Source organism: Ochotona princeps, chromosome 1 (genome assembly GCF_030435755.1).
Source record: "Ochotona princeps isolate mOchPri1 chromosome 1, mOchPri1.hap1, whole genome shotgun sequence".
Classification (NCBI taxonomy): domain Eukaryota; kingdom Metazoa; phylum Chordata; class Mammalia; order Lagomorpha; family Ochotonidae; genus Ochotona; species Ochotona princeps.
Genome location: NC_080832.1, coordinates 169,437,614 through 169,455,503, shown reverse-complemented (window position 1 = coordinate 169,455,503; position 17,890 = coordinate 169,437,614). Strand labels below are relative to the sequence as shown.

Genomic DNA, 17,890 nt, shown 5'->3' with positions numbered 1-17,890 from the left:
AGGACAGAGAACCCCTGAATTAGACACATGTGTCCCTCAGTAACCTTCGTGAGCACTTCATGCTCTAATAACCAAATGCCACGCATCACTTGTCCTGTGCCAGTAAGACTTCCAGTCTCCTAACAGCTCTATGAGGTCAGCTCTGTTGTAGACGAACCCTCCCACAGCACCAATTCCAAGATGAACAAACTGAGCCATACAGCTGCTTGTCTAACATTTCATTAACTGATCAATGCCAATTTGAAACCCAGGGTTTGATCCTTGAACCGCATTTAAAACACACACACACACACACACACACACACACACACACACACCTCTGTCCACCTATTTGGCTTGGAGAAAAAGTTCTGATAAAATTCTGTAGGAGATGTGAAGAAAGAAAATCAAGAGCCGTGCAGAGAGAACACCTGTGTTGGCCCACCGTCTGGGATTGACCCAGCTCTGGTGACTCAAACCTGCTTGCTGTTAACACAGACCCGGGGAGGCAGCACGTGGTGGCTTACATGGCTGGGTCCTTACTCTCCACGGGGGACATCGAGATTGTTGCCTTAGGTCCTCATTTCAGGCCCAGTTCATTCCCCTGCTGGGGTGGGCCCTCGATGGGGGAGAACCAATGAATGAAACAGCGCTCCGCTTTCTCCCCCACCTTCCGCCCCACAATGGTTCTGTAGTTTTTAGATAGATAGCTACAAGTTTTTAAAGAGAATAAAGACAGTCATTACCTCCAAGTGGGACATCGAGAACCAATTCAAGACAAAAGCATCAATGTTTGATTCCACTCTCGGAGATTTTACATGGATCTGGGAGCACACCCCAGGCTTTTCAATTTTTGATAAACTCCTGCCTGAGGATTCTACCTCGCGGCACGTGAGGTTGGGCATCCCCTGTTTAAATGATCTTGTATGAACTTCAGACCTGGCAGTCTCAAGACGGGGCGTGTGGAGGTGGCTGAACCCTCGTGGTGGGGAGGATGCTGGCCTGAGAGCAGGACAGGCAGGAGGGGGTGGTGGAAAGCAAGCACCGGGAAAAGGCTAGTAGGCAAGCCACAGGAGGCGAAGGGGCAGAGGAGGACGCAGTAAGGGCTGACCAAGTGACAGGAAACCAGAAACCGACCCGGAAGGAAGTGGTGTCAACACGGGAGGAGGGGGGCTTCAAGGAGGGGCTGGGCCAAGAGTGGGTGGTCCCCAGCCCCCTACCATCCAGCCCTCTGATTGCTATTAAAGCATCCTTCACTCCCCCCAACCAGGCCTGCATAGCGTGGACATGCAGTTGTATAGGATGTCAGAAGAATTGTGTCCCTCAAGGCCGCTCCCTGCCCCCTTTCTCTTCCAGCCCCACCCCAGGTTTCCATCCTAGCAGCTCAGACTACGGCAGGTCCCTGTTTTAGTCAAGTTGAGCAGGCACTGGGCCTGGACTCTGGGCTCCATGCTGTCCAGGGCTCGCCCGAGTCACGGTGAACCCAGCGCGGCCTTTCACAGTCCCAGAATATGGAAATCAGATGAAGGGAAAGAAGCATTACTCGGATCCTCCGGGGCTCCTCCATCAGACAAAACACGCTCCCCACCGCAAACGTGTCAATCACCTCCCCCTCCCCTCCCCCGCTGTCAGCTGCCACGCTGCTTCCCCGTGCCATCTCAGATACCACCTGTGGGTGCCAGGCAGCTTTGTCGCTGCTGCAGGTAGTCAACACTGACATGTCGCCATCTGTATCAGTGCGGATCCTGTGGGGAAACCCACGGGATGCTCCAGGGGCAGGTGCTAGAGCCAGGAGAAGGGCTTGGGCAGAAGGGAGCCCCAAGGGCTGGGCTGCAACAGGGCTAAGGTACCTGAGCAGCACAGGCGACTCGCGCAGTCTGCCTATTCTCAAGTTCAATGCGTGTGAAGTTAATGGAAGAACAAGGCAGAAACACCAACTGTTAGGAGCTGCGTAACGTCCCCTCCCTCCACTCCTGACAAATTCACACGTGCAGGCCCTGCTTCCTAGTGCCTTAGGACATGACTGTATTTGCCTTTTTAGGTTGATTTATTCATTCTGAAAAGCAGAGTTACCGAGAGAAAGAGAGAGGGAGAGAATTCCATCCATTGCTTTACTCCCCAGTGTGAATCAATGGCCAAGACAGAGTCAGGCTGGAGCCAGGAGCCAGGAGCCACATCTGGGTCTCCCATGTGGGTGGTAAGAGCCAAAGCACTTGGGCCGTTCTCTACTGCTTCCTTTGGTGCAGTGCAGGGAGCTGGCTAGGATGTGGAGCAGCCAGGACACCAACAGGCACCCATACAGAGCTTCCCGGCAGCGGTTTTATCCTAAATGTCGCACCCCCTGAAGATAGGGTGTTTAAAGAGGAAATTATGGCAAATGGGATCATTGAGATGGGCTCAAATCCAATAAGACTGAAATCCTTACAGGAACGGGTGAGGACCCACAATGCAAATACCAGGGAAAAGACAAGTTTGTTTAAGTGAAAGAGAGAGGCCCCAGAGGAAATCACCCCTATTGGTGTCTTGACCACAGCCCTCCAGGTGGCACAGCTGGGAGAGAATTAAGTTCTGTTGTGTAAGTCACCTGGTCTACCAGGCTCAATCATGGCACCCTGGTAAACCACACTATAGCCAAATGGCCTTTCCCTGATAATGCCGCAACACAAACACTGTCATGCACAAGTCTCCAGTACTCCGAGCACCCTGGAAAGCCGACTCCGTGGTTCCTTACTGTCTGGCCTATTCCACAGCTGCTGCCTTCCTCTTGTCTCTACTGCTGGTTCTTCCCCGGTTCTGCGACACTTGAGCGTCTGCGTCTTTCCCTGGACACAGTTCTAAATCCGTTAGCTGTCTTTCCGTTGCTAGCTAACCAATTACCACCTGCGCCAGAGCTAATTTTTTCACGTTTGTAACTAATGCAATTTAAGGAATTGTGCAGTTTTTACATCCCTGTGGCCTCACAGATCCACAAAAATACAGAGACAGAGAGAGAGAGAGAGAGAACCTTGACATGACAGATTTTTAGCCTTTCTAAACCATTAAGTTTATTTCTTTGTCTTTAAGCCAGAATCCTCTTCAACTACCCCCAGGAAATGAGAATTTTTCCATTTAAAAAATAATTCCAAAGAGGGAGATTCTACACATTTCCGGAGCAAGACGGAACAGCTCACTGGATGAATCAGCTCACCTAGTCCCCAGCCGAGGAGCCCAAGCCTGATCCAACCAGGAGGGGACTTTCTTATTCTTCTCTTCCCAACGGAAACAGTCTCTGCATGGAGAAGATGATTCCTGAGTTAAAGAACCAGTGAGGCCAGGCATGATGAACATTGTGTATCACACGGCCGTGTCTGGAGCAGGTGGAAGCGAGCCTTTGCCAAGCCTATCCCATGCCAAGCCTATCCCACAGGGTAGGGGAGGGTTCATCAAATGTACGTGGAAAACGTGTATTACCAAACAACAACAACAACAACTATGCTTGGATTCCAAAAATATTTGCATGAATGTAACTATCCCAAGTCCACTTTCCCTTGAACTTTCTGAATTAGACGTAGTCATCACACATTTGCATTTAGCTTAGTGAGAGAGATTAAGAGAGGGAGTTAAGGAGCACACGAGGGAAAATAATTTGAAGAACAAGATTTGCAATAATGAGGAGAGAAATGAAATCAAGACTATTGAGAGAGAGACTCAGGAGGAAGAAATAGGAAAGTGTGAGGCCAGGAGTGTGTATTTCGATCGGAAGTTACGACATTCGTGTCAGGGCTGGCAGTGTGACATAGTGGCTTAAGCTGTCACCTGCAATGCCAACCATTGCATATGAGCACCAGTTTGAGTCCCAGCTGTTCTGTTAACAAGCCTGGGAAAGTGGCAAAGGAAGGCCCAAATGCTTGGGTCACTGCGTCCATGAAGGAGACGGGCAAAGCTCCTACCTCCTGGTTTCAGCCTGGCCTATCCCCAGCTATTGCAGCTGTTTGGGGCATGAGCCAGAATATGGAAGCTATTTCTCTGCGTCTCTCAGTTACTCTATTTATATATCCATGTTCCAGTCATATTGTTACGCAGTAGGCTAAGCCACGGCTTGGAAGGCTGGCATCTCGTATTGGAATGCCAGTTTGAGCTCTAGCTGCTCTGTTTTCAGTCCAACTCGCTGATAAGGTCCCTGGGAAGGGGGCCTGAATACATGCACCCCTGTCATAGAATGGAGTGTCTAACTTTTGGCCTCTGCCTGGCTCAGACATTTGCATTTGCAGGCATGTGGGGGGTGAAACAGCTGCCAGAAACTCTTCGTGTTTCTCATATAGCCCTCTCTCTGATGCTCTGTCTTTAAAGTGAATTAATGAATACCCATATTTAAAAGTAAAATGTCCATGTATTGCATCACAGTGCCTGGGCTCTCTAGCTTCTTGCAACAGCCAACTCCGAGAGGCGGTTGCAATAGCTCACGTAGTTAGATTCCTGCCACCCACATGGGACTCAGTTCCCAGCTCCCACCCCACCATGGTGGGCATTTGGGAAGCGAAACAGCAGATTGACTCTCTCGGTCATTCACTCTTGCTCTTTGCCTCTCCCAGGTGCTTCTTTCACGGAATGAATGCTTGGCCAATGCTGTATAGCTGCTGGCCACTGGCTTCAGCGTAGCCATAGGACGGCCTGTGATAGAGCATCTGCCAGATGCGGTGGGGTGCCCAGGACAGCAGCTCACACCAGCTGGAGTTAGCTTCGGGTCACTGATTCATTCAACTAACATTCATGGAGTATAGGTTAGACACAAGAAACTGTATCAGACATCACACAGGCCAGGACAAACCCCATGTCAACACCCACATATTAGATATAGGGAAAAGAGGAAGAGGGGAGTGAAGAGTATAGATGAAGAGAGAGGTAGAACGTTTACCGCATGTACTCTTACTGTTTTTCGTGATGACCATCAGGTTTGGGAAACAGACTCTGACTTTCCAGAATGTGCCTGCAAGGTGCACATGAAGCAATGTTATCAAAACTTCCATGAGAGGCAGCAGCGGGATTGGGGGATGGGCCGGCTTAGGGCAACTCAGTTGTACAGCATCATCTTATCCCTGGGGGAGCTGGAGCCGAGCTGGTTCTGCATTTGCATCTTGGAACAGACCCACGGTACCCCTTAGTAACCAGTCCCTGGATGCTACAACATCCGTGGAGAGCTGACACCTTGGCCTCCCTCACTCATGTGGAGGTCCTTTAGAGGTGGGGAACTCAGCCAGGGGCCTTCAGCGGCCAACCTCTTTCTCCCAGTAGCTGGGACATGAATATGTTGGGAGGTTGGGAGAGTTCGAGGGCCTCCCCCACAACCACCACACAGGAAGAAATTGAAGCACAGAGAAGTTGAACAGTTCACTATCTCAGAGCAAATGGGAAGTAGGGTTCAGCTCCAAGAAAGCCACCCAAACCCTGTCCTTGTCACTCACAGATGTTTTGTTTGGAGCCCTGGCGGTGCCCATTGCCCTAGTTCAACTACCCTTTCCCTGCAGCCATCTTGAGAAGTGAAATCTGTGGGCCACAGCCTAAGGCAAAGCAAGTCACGTGTATTTCTGACTTTGTTGAGCATCAAGGAATTCGACAGATGAACACAAATAGACCAACCTGGACATTAACGGGTGTCCTTCAAGTACAGACAGGGGTGCTGTGATTCCAAAAGAGTCCTATCTCAAGCTGTCTCACAGTTTGGATCACTGGAGGGTCTCCCAAGCTCTGGCTTCCCCTGGCCCTGCCTCACCGTCTCTGAGAAACTGTGATGATGTCACAATGTCATCACAGAGCTTGACAGAATGATGTCATAAATGCCTGAGACATGGGAAGCTTCGTGAAGAGGGGCGGAAAAGTAGAAAAGGAGTGGGTAGAGTAGAGAACAGATGTGAGATAGGTTGAGTCCACAAGAAGCAGCCTGAAGCCTTTCACGGGTGGTTGGCCACGCCCAGCTCCAGGGGCTGACCACGCCCAGCTCTGGGGCAGGCCACACCCAGCTCCGGGACTGGCCACGCCCAGCCCCGGGGCCGGCCACGCCCAACTCCAAGGGCCGGCCACGCCCAGACCGGGGGGTGGGGTGGCGGGCTGCCTGTTCGTTAGACTATGATTGAACCTACGAATTTTACCAGCATTCTGCTCGGATGCCTGAGGCCAGCCACCCTGGCAGCCTTCGCTGAGAAGGCCGAGGCCCAGCCTCCAGTAGCTGGGGTGATGGCGATGGAGGGACAGACATGAGTCCTGAGGGCAGCAGGTGACCTGGCCAGATCTCTACCCACTAGCCCCGGTGTTGCGTGCAGGCACCGATGTTCCTCTTGTCGGACACCGTCCCTGTTGCACCCTCCGTGTTTATCACAGGTGAGATTGCTCACACGAGCCTGACCCTGTCCTCCGGCCTCTCCCATCTATCACACTGTTTACTCTGGAGTACTGCCTGGTTGGCTACTGCTGTTATTTCTATTGGATAAGAAAATGAAAGACACAAAGTGGCACCCAGCCCAGGGTCACAGAGCTAGTAAGTTCTGGAACTGAGGTCTCTACCTACAGGTTGGGCTGGCCCCAGAGCTCTTTATCCCAAGGGACAGCCACATGGCTGCTCCCTCCCAGGAGGGCACTGGTGACCTCTTGCCTGTGGTCAGTTTACTGTTTTGTTATACAAAGACTCTCACCTCTCCCCTCCTTCCTTTTTCATTATTATTTTTTAAGATGTATTCATTTTTATTGGAAAGTCAGATGTATATAGAGGAGGAGAGACATCCATCTGATTCACTCCGCAGGTGGCTGCAATGGCTGGAGCTGAGTTGGTTTAAAGCCAGGAGCCAGGAACTTCTTCTGGGTCTCCCACGCGGGTGCAGGGTCTCAAAACTTTGGGCCGTCCTCGACTGCTTTCCCAGGCCACACACAGGTAGCTGGATGGGAAGCAGGGCTGCAGGGATTAGAACGGATGCCTATATGGGATCCTGGCATGCGCAAAACAAAGACTTTACCCACTGGGCTATTGTGCTGGGCCCTCTTGCCTTTCTTAATCAGCAACTGGTCCAAAGACCTGGCCAGCACAGCTCCTCCCTGTCCTTTCTCTGGGCCCCTGGGAGTAGCTTCAGGAAGGAGGGGATTAAGGGTCCCCAAAGCACAGACATGGGTTGTATTCTCAGAAGGCAGAACCTCTAAAGGCAAATGCTGTGGTGCAGCGAGCTAATCCGACGCCAGCTTCCCACAGGAAGGAACAGCAATCCAAGTTCCAGCTGCTGCAATTCTGATCCAGCTCCCTGCTCATATACTCGGCTCCTGCATTCCTCTGAGAAACCTAGATGATCGTTTTTCTGGCTCTAGGTTTGGCCTGGCTCAGCCCTGGCCATTGCAGGCAACTGAGGGATTGGACCAGCAGATGGAAAGATTTCTGTCTCTGTATGTCTCTTCTTCCCTCTGTCACTTTCAAACGAATAAACAAATACTGGGGGAAAAGCAGGGTTGTGGGTGGAAGCCCTCAATCTATTTGAGGAGGAGCTAATGACTTCCTGGGTCATTGGTTTTTGATATTAATTCCACCAAGTGGACGTACAGGCCTCTGTGATTGGATCAGAACAGCTGTTCACTAATTCATCATTAATTAACAGTAATTAATCAGTAGGAAACTTCACCATTAATCAGCCCATGAGACCTCAAGAGCTAGAAATCTTAAGGGCCAACTTTTTCACTTGAAATAGCATATTTAAAACCTATCCTTCATTCTCTGACATACAATCAATCCACCTGACCGGAAGTGAGGGGCATTTCCTTGTGCCCCTTTCAAGGTGACAGCTAACAGCACTGAGAGAAGATTGTGACAGGTGAGACCCTTCCCGCTCACGCACAGGGCTGGAGAAGGATAGAAGGGGGAAGCATGAGCCAGAAGTGCGTAAAGCTTTGTGAGTCCAGCGGACATATCATTCACCAAGCCCCTGGTCTGTGAGTTCCCTGTGACAAACACAACAGCAGAATCAGTTACGGTTGTTGAGCCATGTAGGGTTGCTGAGAGTCACATGTCGGGGAGGGGTGCAACTATGAGATACATTGTCCAAAGATAAAAGAGCCCAGGAACCGCTCTCACGATCAGAAGAGGAGGGTGGGTTGAGATCTTCAGGGAGATCGTGGACTGTGGGTGCTCTATGAAGGAAGGAAAGTGGTGGAAAAGACCAGAAGGCCTTGCAAAGAATAACTACAGAAGTGAGAGCAGGCAGTGCTAGGAGCAGTGTGACACACACCTTAGGGTCCAAGATCCTGGCTTTGCTGGAAGAGGGGGCCAGGAGCCTGGGCGCTGGGTTAATGTCATAAGGCAGAGCAGTTCAGAAGAGTAGAAAACAAAAATGAGCCAACAGGGAGAACAGCACTTTGGCAACACTGAGTGGCAAAGGGAGGGGAATGGCCCGTGAGAGACATGATGAAGTCACCCAGGTGCAAATGAGTGACACACGGGATGGGAGGGGCAGAAGGCAGGGCGAAGGACCCCCAAGAAGGCACCAATTTCCAGCTTGGAAGCCAAACTGGAACGCGCACCTGGAATGACGGCGCTACTGACAACAGTCCTTTCTTGCTTTTGGGAAATGAAGGCCCTGGGACATGTAGATGAGCTTGCACTGAGATGCCAGAGAGCTGCTTTGCAGCGGGCAGTCCTGAGTCTATCTGTGGACATCCACATTGGAAACTGGATTTGGTCAGAACACCAATCCTGGCTGTAGACACTACACTCTTCGGTTGCTCATTTTCAGTATAAAGCTAACAGAGATATAAGCCTTTGTTGCTGATTGGCTGGTTGGTTGGTTTGGTTTTCAACATGGTGTTACTACTCTACAAAACCATTTTCTGCTAATTTTTTTTTTTTTTTTAAACTCTAGCATCCGGGCGAGCGGGGATGCTGGCCTTAGCAGCACACTGGAGCTGTGCTCGGAGCTCTACGCTCTCGGGCTCAAACTGAGAAGCCAGCAATCTGCTCTTCTGGGCTGTCTCACCTTGAACTCGCTCCCCTCTGGCTCCCAAGCCACTCCCAGAATCACCTTTTCTGAGTAGGTGTGTCTCCTGCTTGCCCAATACACAGTCACCACCCAGGAGGGGAGGGGCCAGGGTCTGAAGTTAATGCTTCCCTGGCACTCAACAGTTTCATCAAAACCCTCAGACAGTAATCGTCACTCCCCCAAATGTCTCATCTGAAGGTTCTAACTGTAACAATGCTTTAAATAGCCCCGAGACAGTTTTTCTTAAATCTGTTCTCCTTTCACTCATTCACACTTCATTCACCACACTGGGGTCAGCAAGGTTGGGAAGACAAAAAAGAATCGAGGTATATAATTCATTTTTAAGTAGTTAAAAAACAATCTGTTTGCCATTCAGTTGGTTCATCTGTCCTTTCAAACGGAGGCTGAACATTAAAAAAAACTTAAAGTGGGAGCTGAACGTGGCAAAATGTGTTTGCTTTTCTTAGATAAATCTGTTGGTGTGTGCTGTAAAATGGCATTATTCCTCCATTGGAAATTACACTTCCTACACAACATACGCCACTCCGCCTTCTCCCTCCAGACTTCCCCAAAGTTCAAAGTCTTGCTGCGTTTGTAGCCAATGCCACGATGATATCATTAGTTTGGCCTAATTTGAGAAGTGCCAAGACAAGATTCTTTTCCAAAGACCATTTAACAATGAGTCAGCACAAAATGGCAGCTACTGGGGCTCAACTAAAAGAGAGAGCCAGAAATCCTGAGTAGGTGGGGAAGGAAGGCCAACTATGGGATTTTGCATTTTGATAGACTCGAAAGATGCTCTATGTAGAAGCCCCGACATTACACAAAAACAGACCAGTTCCCGCTTGGGCTCTAGGGGCTTACCAGATTCAGGATTGTCAAGTACTTCCACCGTCCACCATCTTGAAAGACTTTGGATCCCAACTGGGTTTTGCCTTTCTGTGAGATGTAATGATTGATGAAAATATACCAGCTGAAAAGGAGGAAGTGGTATATGCACACCGCAGTCTTCGTCATGGCCAGCTCGGTCGGGGGCGCCGGGGTCGGCTCCTGGAGCTTCCTTCCTGGTGCTGAGTCACTGCTGAAGCCCTGTGGCAGGCTGCGGAGCTAGAAAACACGCCCTGCTGAAACTTCCACCATCGGCTGGCTTCTGCTTCTCTCCCAGGCTCCGTTCCTGATATACTCGTGAGTCAGGATTATGGCCCGGCTTTCAGCTGCCTGCGTTTAGATAATAATAATCTGCAGATTTGCATATGTTTTAACGTCCACGCTTTCTGGAGGCCAGGGAGCGAGGGCTGCACTTTGCTCTGTTTTGGCTGGAGTCCAAGAGCTACACACTCTGCATTAGTTTTCCTGAAGCTGTGACAGAGGCATGGGGAAATGGCCTCGTTTTGAAATATCCACATGGTCCTGTTTTATTTTCATGTAGACTTGATAGGGGAGCTTCAATAATATCTTTTGGGACAATCAGAAACAGGTTGATAAACAGGAGGTGGAGATGTGTGGGCGTGTTGAGGGCGTGAAGAAAGCGAAGCAGAGGGAAGTGGGGTGTTGTAATCGGGCTCCTGAGTTTACCACGCAGGCTCTGTGTAACCTCTAACCACCTTTGATCCTCCAGGGAGCGACGGCAGGAATCCTCTCCGAGAGTTATTCTCTTTCTTTTTGATTCCATGTCTCTGTCCTAGAGAAGTGGGCATTCCTGGGCACCAGAGGGTAGAGGGAAGGAGGGCCTTGCGGGCACGGCTCCAACATACCTGAGTTTAGACACTGAGGGGTGTGGGGGAGGTTCCCTGCACAGCTGCTGGGGGAGGAGCCATGATTGCAGCACTGGGCCCCGCCTCAGCCATGAGAGAGGGAATTGAGAGAGAGAGCTAGAAATGCGATTCCTTGTGACATCAGCTGCTGCTGGTTTCCCCGGGCAACCGACTGGGGGAGTGGAGCCAATCCCTCCGTGTAAAGCTCCCAATGCAGTTATGTAAGTCTGAGGGTGGTGCTAGGGCCGGTTTAGCAGCGATTTACAAGTCCTTGGAGAAAGAGCCCAAGACTGGACACGGAGGCCCAAACAGAAAGAGAAGTACACTCACCTCTCAGCAGGCCACAGTCCTCGGGGTCAGGAGCTGCTGCTAGGAGAATGCCTGAGCCAGCCACTCAAGAGCTGCCATGCAGTCAGTCCTGCCCGGTCTGCTTGGAGCTGCTGTGACAAAACACTGTGAGCTGCGGGAATTGTTCAAAGAAAAAAAACCCAAAGAAAAAGAAATGTGTTCGTGGGGCCAGAAAGATGAAGGCATTAGCAGACCCAATGTTTGGTAAGGGATCGCTTACCGGCCCGCAGATGGCTACCTCCAGCTGTGTCTTCAAGTGGTGAGACAGATAAACCCCTCAGGCCCTTTTTTCATTTTTGTTGTTGTTGTTACAATTTATTTTTATTGCAAAGCCGGATTTACAGGGAGGAGGAGAGACAGAAAGATCTTCCATCCACTGGTTCACTCCCCAACTGGCCACAACAGGCCCGGAGTTGAGCCGATCTGAAGCCAGGAGCCAGGAGCTTCTTCCGGGTCCCCCACGCGGGTGCAGGGTCCCAAGGCTTTGGGCTGTCCTCGACTGCTTTCTCAGGCCACAAGGAGGGAGTTGGATGGGAAATGGAGTAGCTGGAACACAACTGAAACCCATATGTGATTTTAGCACCTGCAAGGCAAGAACTTTGTTATGCTACCACTAGGCTACCGTGCCGGGCCCAGGCTTTTCTTTTTTTTTTTTTTTTTTTTTTTTTTTTTAAGATTTATTTTATTTTTATTACAAAGTCAGATTTACTGAGAGGAGGAGGGATAGAGAGGAAGTGGAGCTGCCGGGATTAGAACCAGCGGCCATATGGGATCAAGGCGAGAACCTTAGCCACTAGGCCACGTCGCCAAGCCCAGGCTTTTCTTATAAGGAGATAAATTGTGCTTGTGATCTGATGCCCTCATCACCTCTTCCAGCTCTGCTTCTGATTTCACCGTGGGGGATGAGGCTTCAACTTACAAATTTGGGGGAGTAAGGGTATTTCAAGTATTTCAAGATAAAGGCAAAGTAGGCAGAACGGTTGGTTGGAAGAGAATTCTCACAGTTTCTACATGGCCCTGCGTTCTCACCGTGCCCCGCCCTGTCATCCAGAACCGGGAAGGAGACACCATGTTGGCCACAGGTGGAAGAACCAGGCAACTCCCAGGAAGCTTCATGAACACTTACCCCTACCAAAAAGCTCCTTCCTGCTTGTCAGTTCAACTAGGGGACTCTGTCCTAACCAGAAAAGGGACAGAAAAGGCGAGAGCAGCTGTCCCCACCCTGTCGCTGTCCCGCAGCAATGGACTTGGTGCACGGAGCCGACAATAACACGCATGGACTACTGACTGATGGTCAATAGCCAAAGTTTATTAGCAGCATCAGACTTTTAAAGGAAGGTTGTCAGGTAGGCATCCAGGGAGGAGGGGCTTGAGCCATTCACATCTCAACAGCAAGGTGAAGTTCCCCAAAACACAGCTAGTTCCTCTGGCTGATTCTTCATCTAAACCTTAGCGATTGCCCCTGGTGCCTTCAGGGGAGATTCAACCTGCTACTGTCTCCCACAATAGCAAAGATTCTGAATATCCTCCTTCACTGCCCCACACCTCTTGCTTATTTATTTTCCCCCATTTTGGTTGCTGGACCATCCTTAGGCATCATTTGGCTGTGGCCTCTTCCCACACCCTTCCCCCGTGGATAACTCTGGCCCATTTGTGACTCGTATCTCCATGTGGGACTGTCCACCTGCTTGCTCTTGTACCCACTCTCTTTTGAATCAGTCCTGTTCTCCCTAGAGCGATGTGTTTGTGTCTCGGCTTTAGATTCTTTTCCCTGTGGGAGCAAGAAATTAGACCACAAGAAAGAGAGAGAGAGAGTTTTTCCTCACAATAAAAGGCCATAACAAACCATTCCAAAGGAGTAGGTAATCCAGGAAATGAGTCATGTAAAACTTCGTGCAAAACTCAGTAGGCTTGGCTAAGTTGTAAATAATAAAAGCAGCTAATAGCCTTACACTTCTTACTGTTTCACCGGCCAGTGTTCCAAGTTGGACATGTTAATTCATTTAATACCCTTAATCCCTCTTTGTGATGATTGCTTTTAAATATCTACTTCTTTCTTTATTTACTTGAAAGGCAGAGTGATACAGAGAGAGAGAATGAGAGAGATTGAAAGAGCCCCCATCTGTGGACCCTCTCCTCAGTGCTTGCAACTTGCAGGTCTGGGCCAGCCTGAAGCCAGGAACCTGGAACTCCATCCTGTGTGGGTGGCAGTGGGTGACAGTTTCCCATGTGGGTGGCAGGGGTCCAGGACCTTTATCATATTTTGTTGATTTTTTTAGGTACATCCACAGGGAGCTGAACTGGAAGTGGAGCAGCTGGGACTCAACATGGGGCTCTGGTACGAGATGCCAGCCTCACAAGCAGTAGCTTAACCTGCTCCTCCACAGCACCAGCCCTGTTTAGTAATTTTGCTATCTTCATTTTCAAATCGGAATAGAAGTCCAGGTTGCTAAAATATGCATTCAACAAAATATAGAGATCGGAGTTTACTTCTGTAGTCTTTTTTTTTAAAGATTCATTTTTATTGGAAAGTCAGATATAGAGAAGAAGAGAGACAGAGAGGAAGATCTTCTATCCACTGATTCACTTCCCACATGGCCACAACAGCTGATCCGAAGACAGGAGCCAGGAACTTGTTCTGGGTCTCCTACATGGGTGCAGAGTCCCAGGACTTTGGGCCGTCCTTCACTGCTTTCTCAGGCCACAAGCAGGGGGCTGGATGGGAAGCAAGACCGCTGGGATTCGAACCAACGCCCATATGGGATGCCGGCTATACTTAACTACAAAGAATCAATGTTGGCTCAGCCACTCACAGACACTCTTTTTCAATACTCCCCTCCCTGCTGAGGGTTTTTTCTCCGGCCATCTTCCCAGGAGAGTTGTCACTAAAAGGATCAGCTATAGTTTGAAATTTGGTGCACATACAAATTATCGAGTTACATCTATTAGAAGTCAATTTAGAGATAGAGGCTGCCTCCCTTTATGCAAAAATATTGAGCTTAAGCCTACCACTGATTAAGCAGGGAGAGATACAAAGGGACGTAAAGGTTTGTAGGTGTGCAGAGGCAAGCTCTCGTAAACACTGACGCAGTCACTAAAAAATTCTTGCTGGGAGATTTGGCGCTGCAACTCAGTTAACAGCTCTTTAATAAATCTGTACCATGAACGGTCATCAGAAAGTCCATGGAAAATGTATATTATGAAAAAATGGAGTATAGATTGCAAAACCATAGGCCATCCAGTCATGTCACGTGTTCCGTTCCAACATGTCTAAATAGGGTGTAGATTGCAGCCCTAGGATAAAACAGCAGATTGAAAAGAATCCTTAGCAGGGTAAGATGAATTTTGTAAGAACAAACAACAAATCGATGACAACACTTGAATAGAAGAAGGGTGAGATCACACATGCTTTCTAGAAAGTTCTTGAGGACAATGCTCCAAAGCAACTTATAAATGAATAACTAATTTAAAAAAATGCTCCTATGAGGCAAAGAGAGTTAAAGACAAAGAGACAGAGAAAGCAAGCTCTCACTGCTTCACTCAAGAAACATGCACAGCAGACCTTGGCCAGGTCTTTGAACTCCATCCCGGCCTCCCACCTTGGTAGTAGGGACTCGGTCATTTGAGTCATCATCACTGCCTCTTGGGGGTCTGTGTTAGCAGGAAGCTGCAGACAGGAGCTGGAACTGGGACTAGAGCCCGGGCACTCGACTGTGATCTAACGAAATTCGGGTATCCGCTGCTAGGCTAACACTCACCCCAAATAACATATCTCCAAAAGGGATGAAATGATTTTGAAGATGAAGCTTCCCATAGCAGACCAACCACATTGATTCTCAAAATTTCATGAAGCCATTTAACCACCTATTCCCCACCAGGCAAACTTTGGGAAACAGTTGAGTGTGGCCAACAGCTACCTAATATTATACAGTATTATATATTAAATCTGTTTGCCTGAGTCTTTTTACTCCAAGTGTATGGAGACCTCAAGTCGATCCAAGAAAAGAGAGAATTGGTCATTGACTTTAAAAAAATTTTGATGAAAATTTGTTCTCCGTGGGAAAATGAAATAAGCACATTTCACTTGACTTGAACAACGCACTCAGAGTAGTGTCGAGGCTCTTCGCTCTGGGACTCTGAGCTTTCGTGAACTTGGGTCTTTCAGTGTCCACCGATGTCTTGAACAAATTGAGACTTCCTGAGGAATAAAACAGATATGGCCTTGCCTGCCCAGAGCTTCCATTGCAGAAGGAAAAAAAGATGTTAAACAATCACAAAGTAGATGCTAATGACAATTCCAGTAACTTGGAAAAGATACATCGCCGTATTTTCAGAGAATATAGCAATACTGAAAGCGGGGTGTCTGGGAAGTGATGGGAAGCGATGCGAGGCAGCCGTGGGCTGGACCACTCTTACCAGCATCCCCTGCTTTCTCCGTAGGGTGGCCAGCAAGCCTTTTCTCTGTCAGTGGCCAGCAGTGACCTGCAGGGAGCTGGTCTGGCTGGGCACTGGTCTCACACTGCTGACCTGTCCTTGTGCTATCAAGGTTCCAACCACTGCCTCCTGGTCTATGCCCATGAATCTTATACTCCTAATTCAGGTCCTTTCCCAGTCCCCACTGAACCCCAACACATCTTCCTCTGTGATGGAGCAACTTCTGGACAAGCCAGGCCCACTGCAAGACCTTCCCCTAACGTAACTCAGTGTTACCCCCAAGCCTGGTCTTTCTCACCTATTTCCCTGCGGGGATACCATCATCCTTCACCTGGAGCCGTCCTTCTCCCTTCTCTTCCTTTTCCTTCCCAAAGCCAATCAGACCCCTTCCTTCCACCTGCTCTCCAACTTTCCTAGTTCAAGTCTTCATCTCTTGTGGCACCATAGCAACTGTCTCCTGCTTTCCAAACTCTGTTTTTATCTCCCAACTTTATTGTCACAAGGCCAGGGAGTGGTGCTTTCTGAAATGCCACATCCCTGCTTGGCTGATACCTCCACTACACCAATATCACTTGCAGCACCTCATCCAAGTCCCATGACTTCACCAACTGCTCACTCCCACCCAGCTTAGGGTCTCTCTCCAGCCTCGTCTCTTATTTTGTACCTGATTTTCCTGTAACAACACCAATGTGACAGAGTTTCGAGCCCGGTGCCTTCACCCCTGCTGTCTCTTCTCTCTGGGGCCACGGCTCAACACGAAGTGGAATAGTTTTCCTGTGGCTACAAAATGTAGCCCAAGAACCTTTCCCCGAACCTCTCCCCTCAGTTAGGACACGTTGAAGAACCCCTTAGATGTTTTTTTAGTGCCTACTCATCCCTACAAGTTGCATTGCGATTGTAAATCAATCTTTTCTATAAGCTATTCTGTCTTAGAGATGGTACGTTTGAATTGCTAAAGCTTAATGCTCAACACAAAATATGCAATAAATGTCTGTTCAATAAGAAGACCAAAAACTCAGTTTAAAAATTGGCAAGGTCTGATGCTGTGCCATGCTACAGTGAGTTGGGCCATTGCCTGTGATGCCAGCATCCCATATAGGCACATTGGTTCAAGTCCCAGAAGCCCCTCTTCTGATCCAGCTCTCTGCTGACACACCTAGATAAAAAGCAGAAAATGGCCCAAGTCTTTGGGACCCTGAGCCCGGATAGAAGACCCAGAAAAGGATTCTAGCTTGCATCTGGCCTGGCACTGGTCATTGCAGCCATCTGGGGAGTGGACAACGGATGGCAGATCTCTCGCTGTGACTCTGACTTTCAAAGTAAGTAAGTAGGTCTTTTAAAAACAAATAAAAATGGGAAAAAACATAAATGGACATTCCTTTAAAAATACACACAAATGTCCAAAACGTTTGAAAACAAATACGATCGTCAGTAACCTCAGAGAAGCACAATGTTCAAATCATGAGACACTTCTGGCACTGTAGCATAGTGGGTAAAGGTATTGCCTGCAGTTCCAACATCTCATTTGGGCGCCAACTAAAGTCTCAGTTGCTCCTATTCCCGTTCCTGCTAATGTGTACAAGTCCTGGCTGCTCCACTTCTGATTCAGTTCCCTGGCAATGTGCCTGGGAAAGCTGCAGCAAGGCCCGGGGCCCCTGCACCCACATGGGAGACCTGCAAGAAATGAACAGCTCCTAGTTTGGCACCAGTCCAGCTGCAATTCGCTGGGGAATGAACCAGTGGATGGAAGACCTCTCTCTCTGTATGTGACTCTGCCTACTAAATACATAATTTTTTAAAATAAAATAAAATAGCTATCAGTGACCTAGTAATCCCACGAATGGTAATTTGATCCCAAGAAAATGCAATCCGTGCTTTGGAACAATGGCTGCATGCCCACGTCCACACCGCATTATGTATAATAACTAACAATGGAGTCAGCCGAAGTGTCTGCTGGTGGATGAAGGGTGAAGAAGACACAATAGAAAATTAAGTCTATGCATATCCTACTGATAGTTAAAAATATCATATTGTAATTTTTTGTTTACACTTTTTTTGTCTTTGCCTCTTAGCTGTGAAACGTACATAAGTCCAAGAAATTTATTGTACGACACAATGATTATTGCTAATAAGAATCTATTACAGGCCTGGCGCAAGAGCCTAGTGGCTAAATTCTTTGTGTTGCATCCCATACGGGCAGCAGTTCGTGTCCCAGCTGCCCCACTTCCCTTCCAGCTCCCTGCTTGTGGCCTAGGGAAGCAGTAGAAGACGGCTCAAGGACTTCAGGCTCTGCACCTGCATGGGATACCTGAAGGAGACTCCTGACTCCTGGCTTCAGATCAGCTTAGCTCCAGCCGTTGTAGCCACTAGGGGAGTGAACCAGTGGATAGA

The 17,890-nt window shown here is 48.9% G+C and overlaps 1 protein-coding gene across 2 annotated transcripts in view; it reads right to left on the bottom strand.

Annotated features, from left to right (window-relative positions):
- Window positions 1-9,994, bottom strand: part of ADTRP (androgen dependent TFPI regulating protein) — a 65,120-nt gene extending 55,126 nt beyond the window's left edge. For both annotated transcript variants that reach the window (XM_058668711.1, XM_058668702.1), the window contains exon 1: window positions 9,828-9,994. In XM_058668711.1, coding sequence (XP_058524694.1) covers window positions 9,828-9,980 — 153 coding nt within the window. In that variant the 5' untranslated portion in view covers window positions 9,981-9,994. The remainder of the gene's footprint in view (window positions 1-9,827) is intronic.
- Between the last annotated feature and the right edge of the window lie 7,896 nt (window positions 9,995-17,890).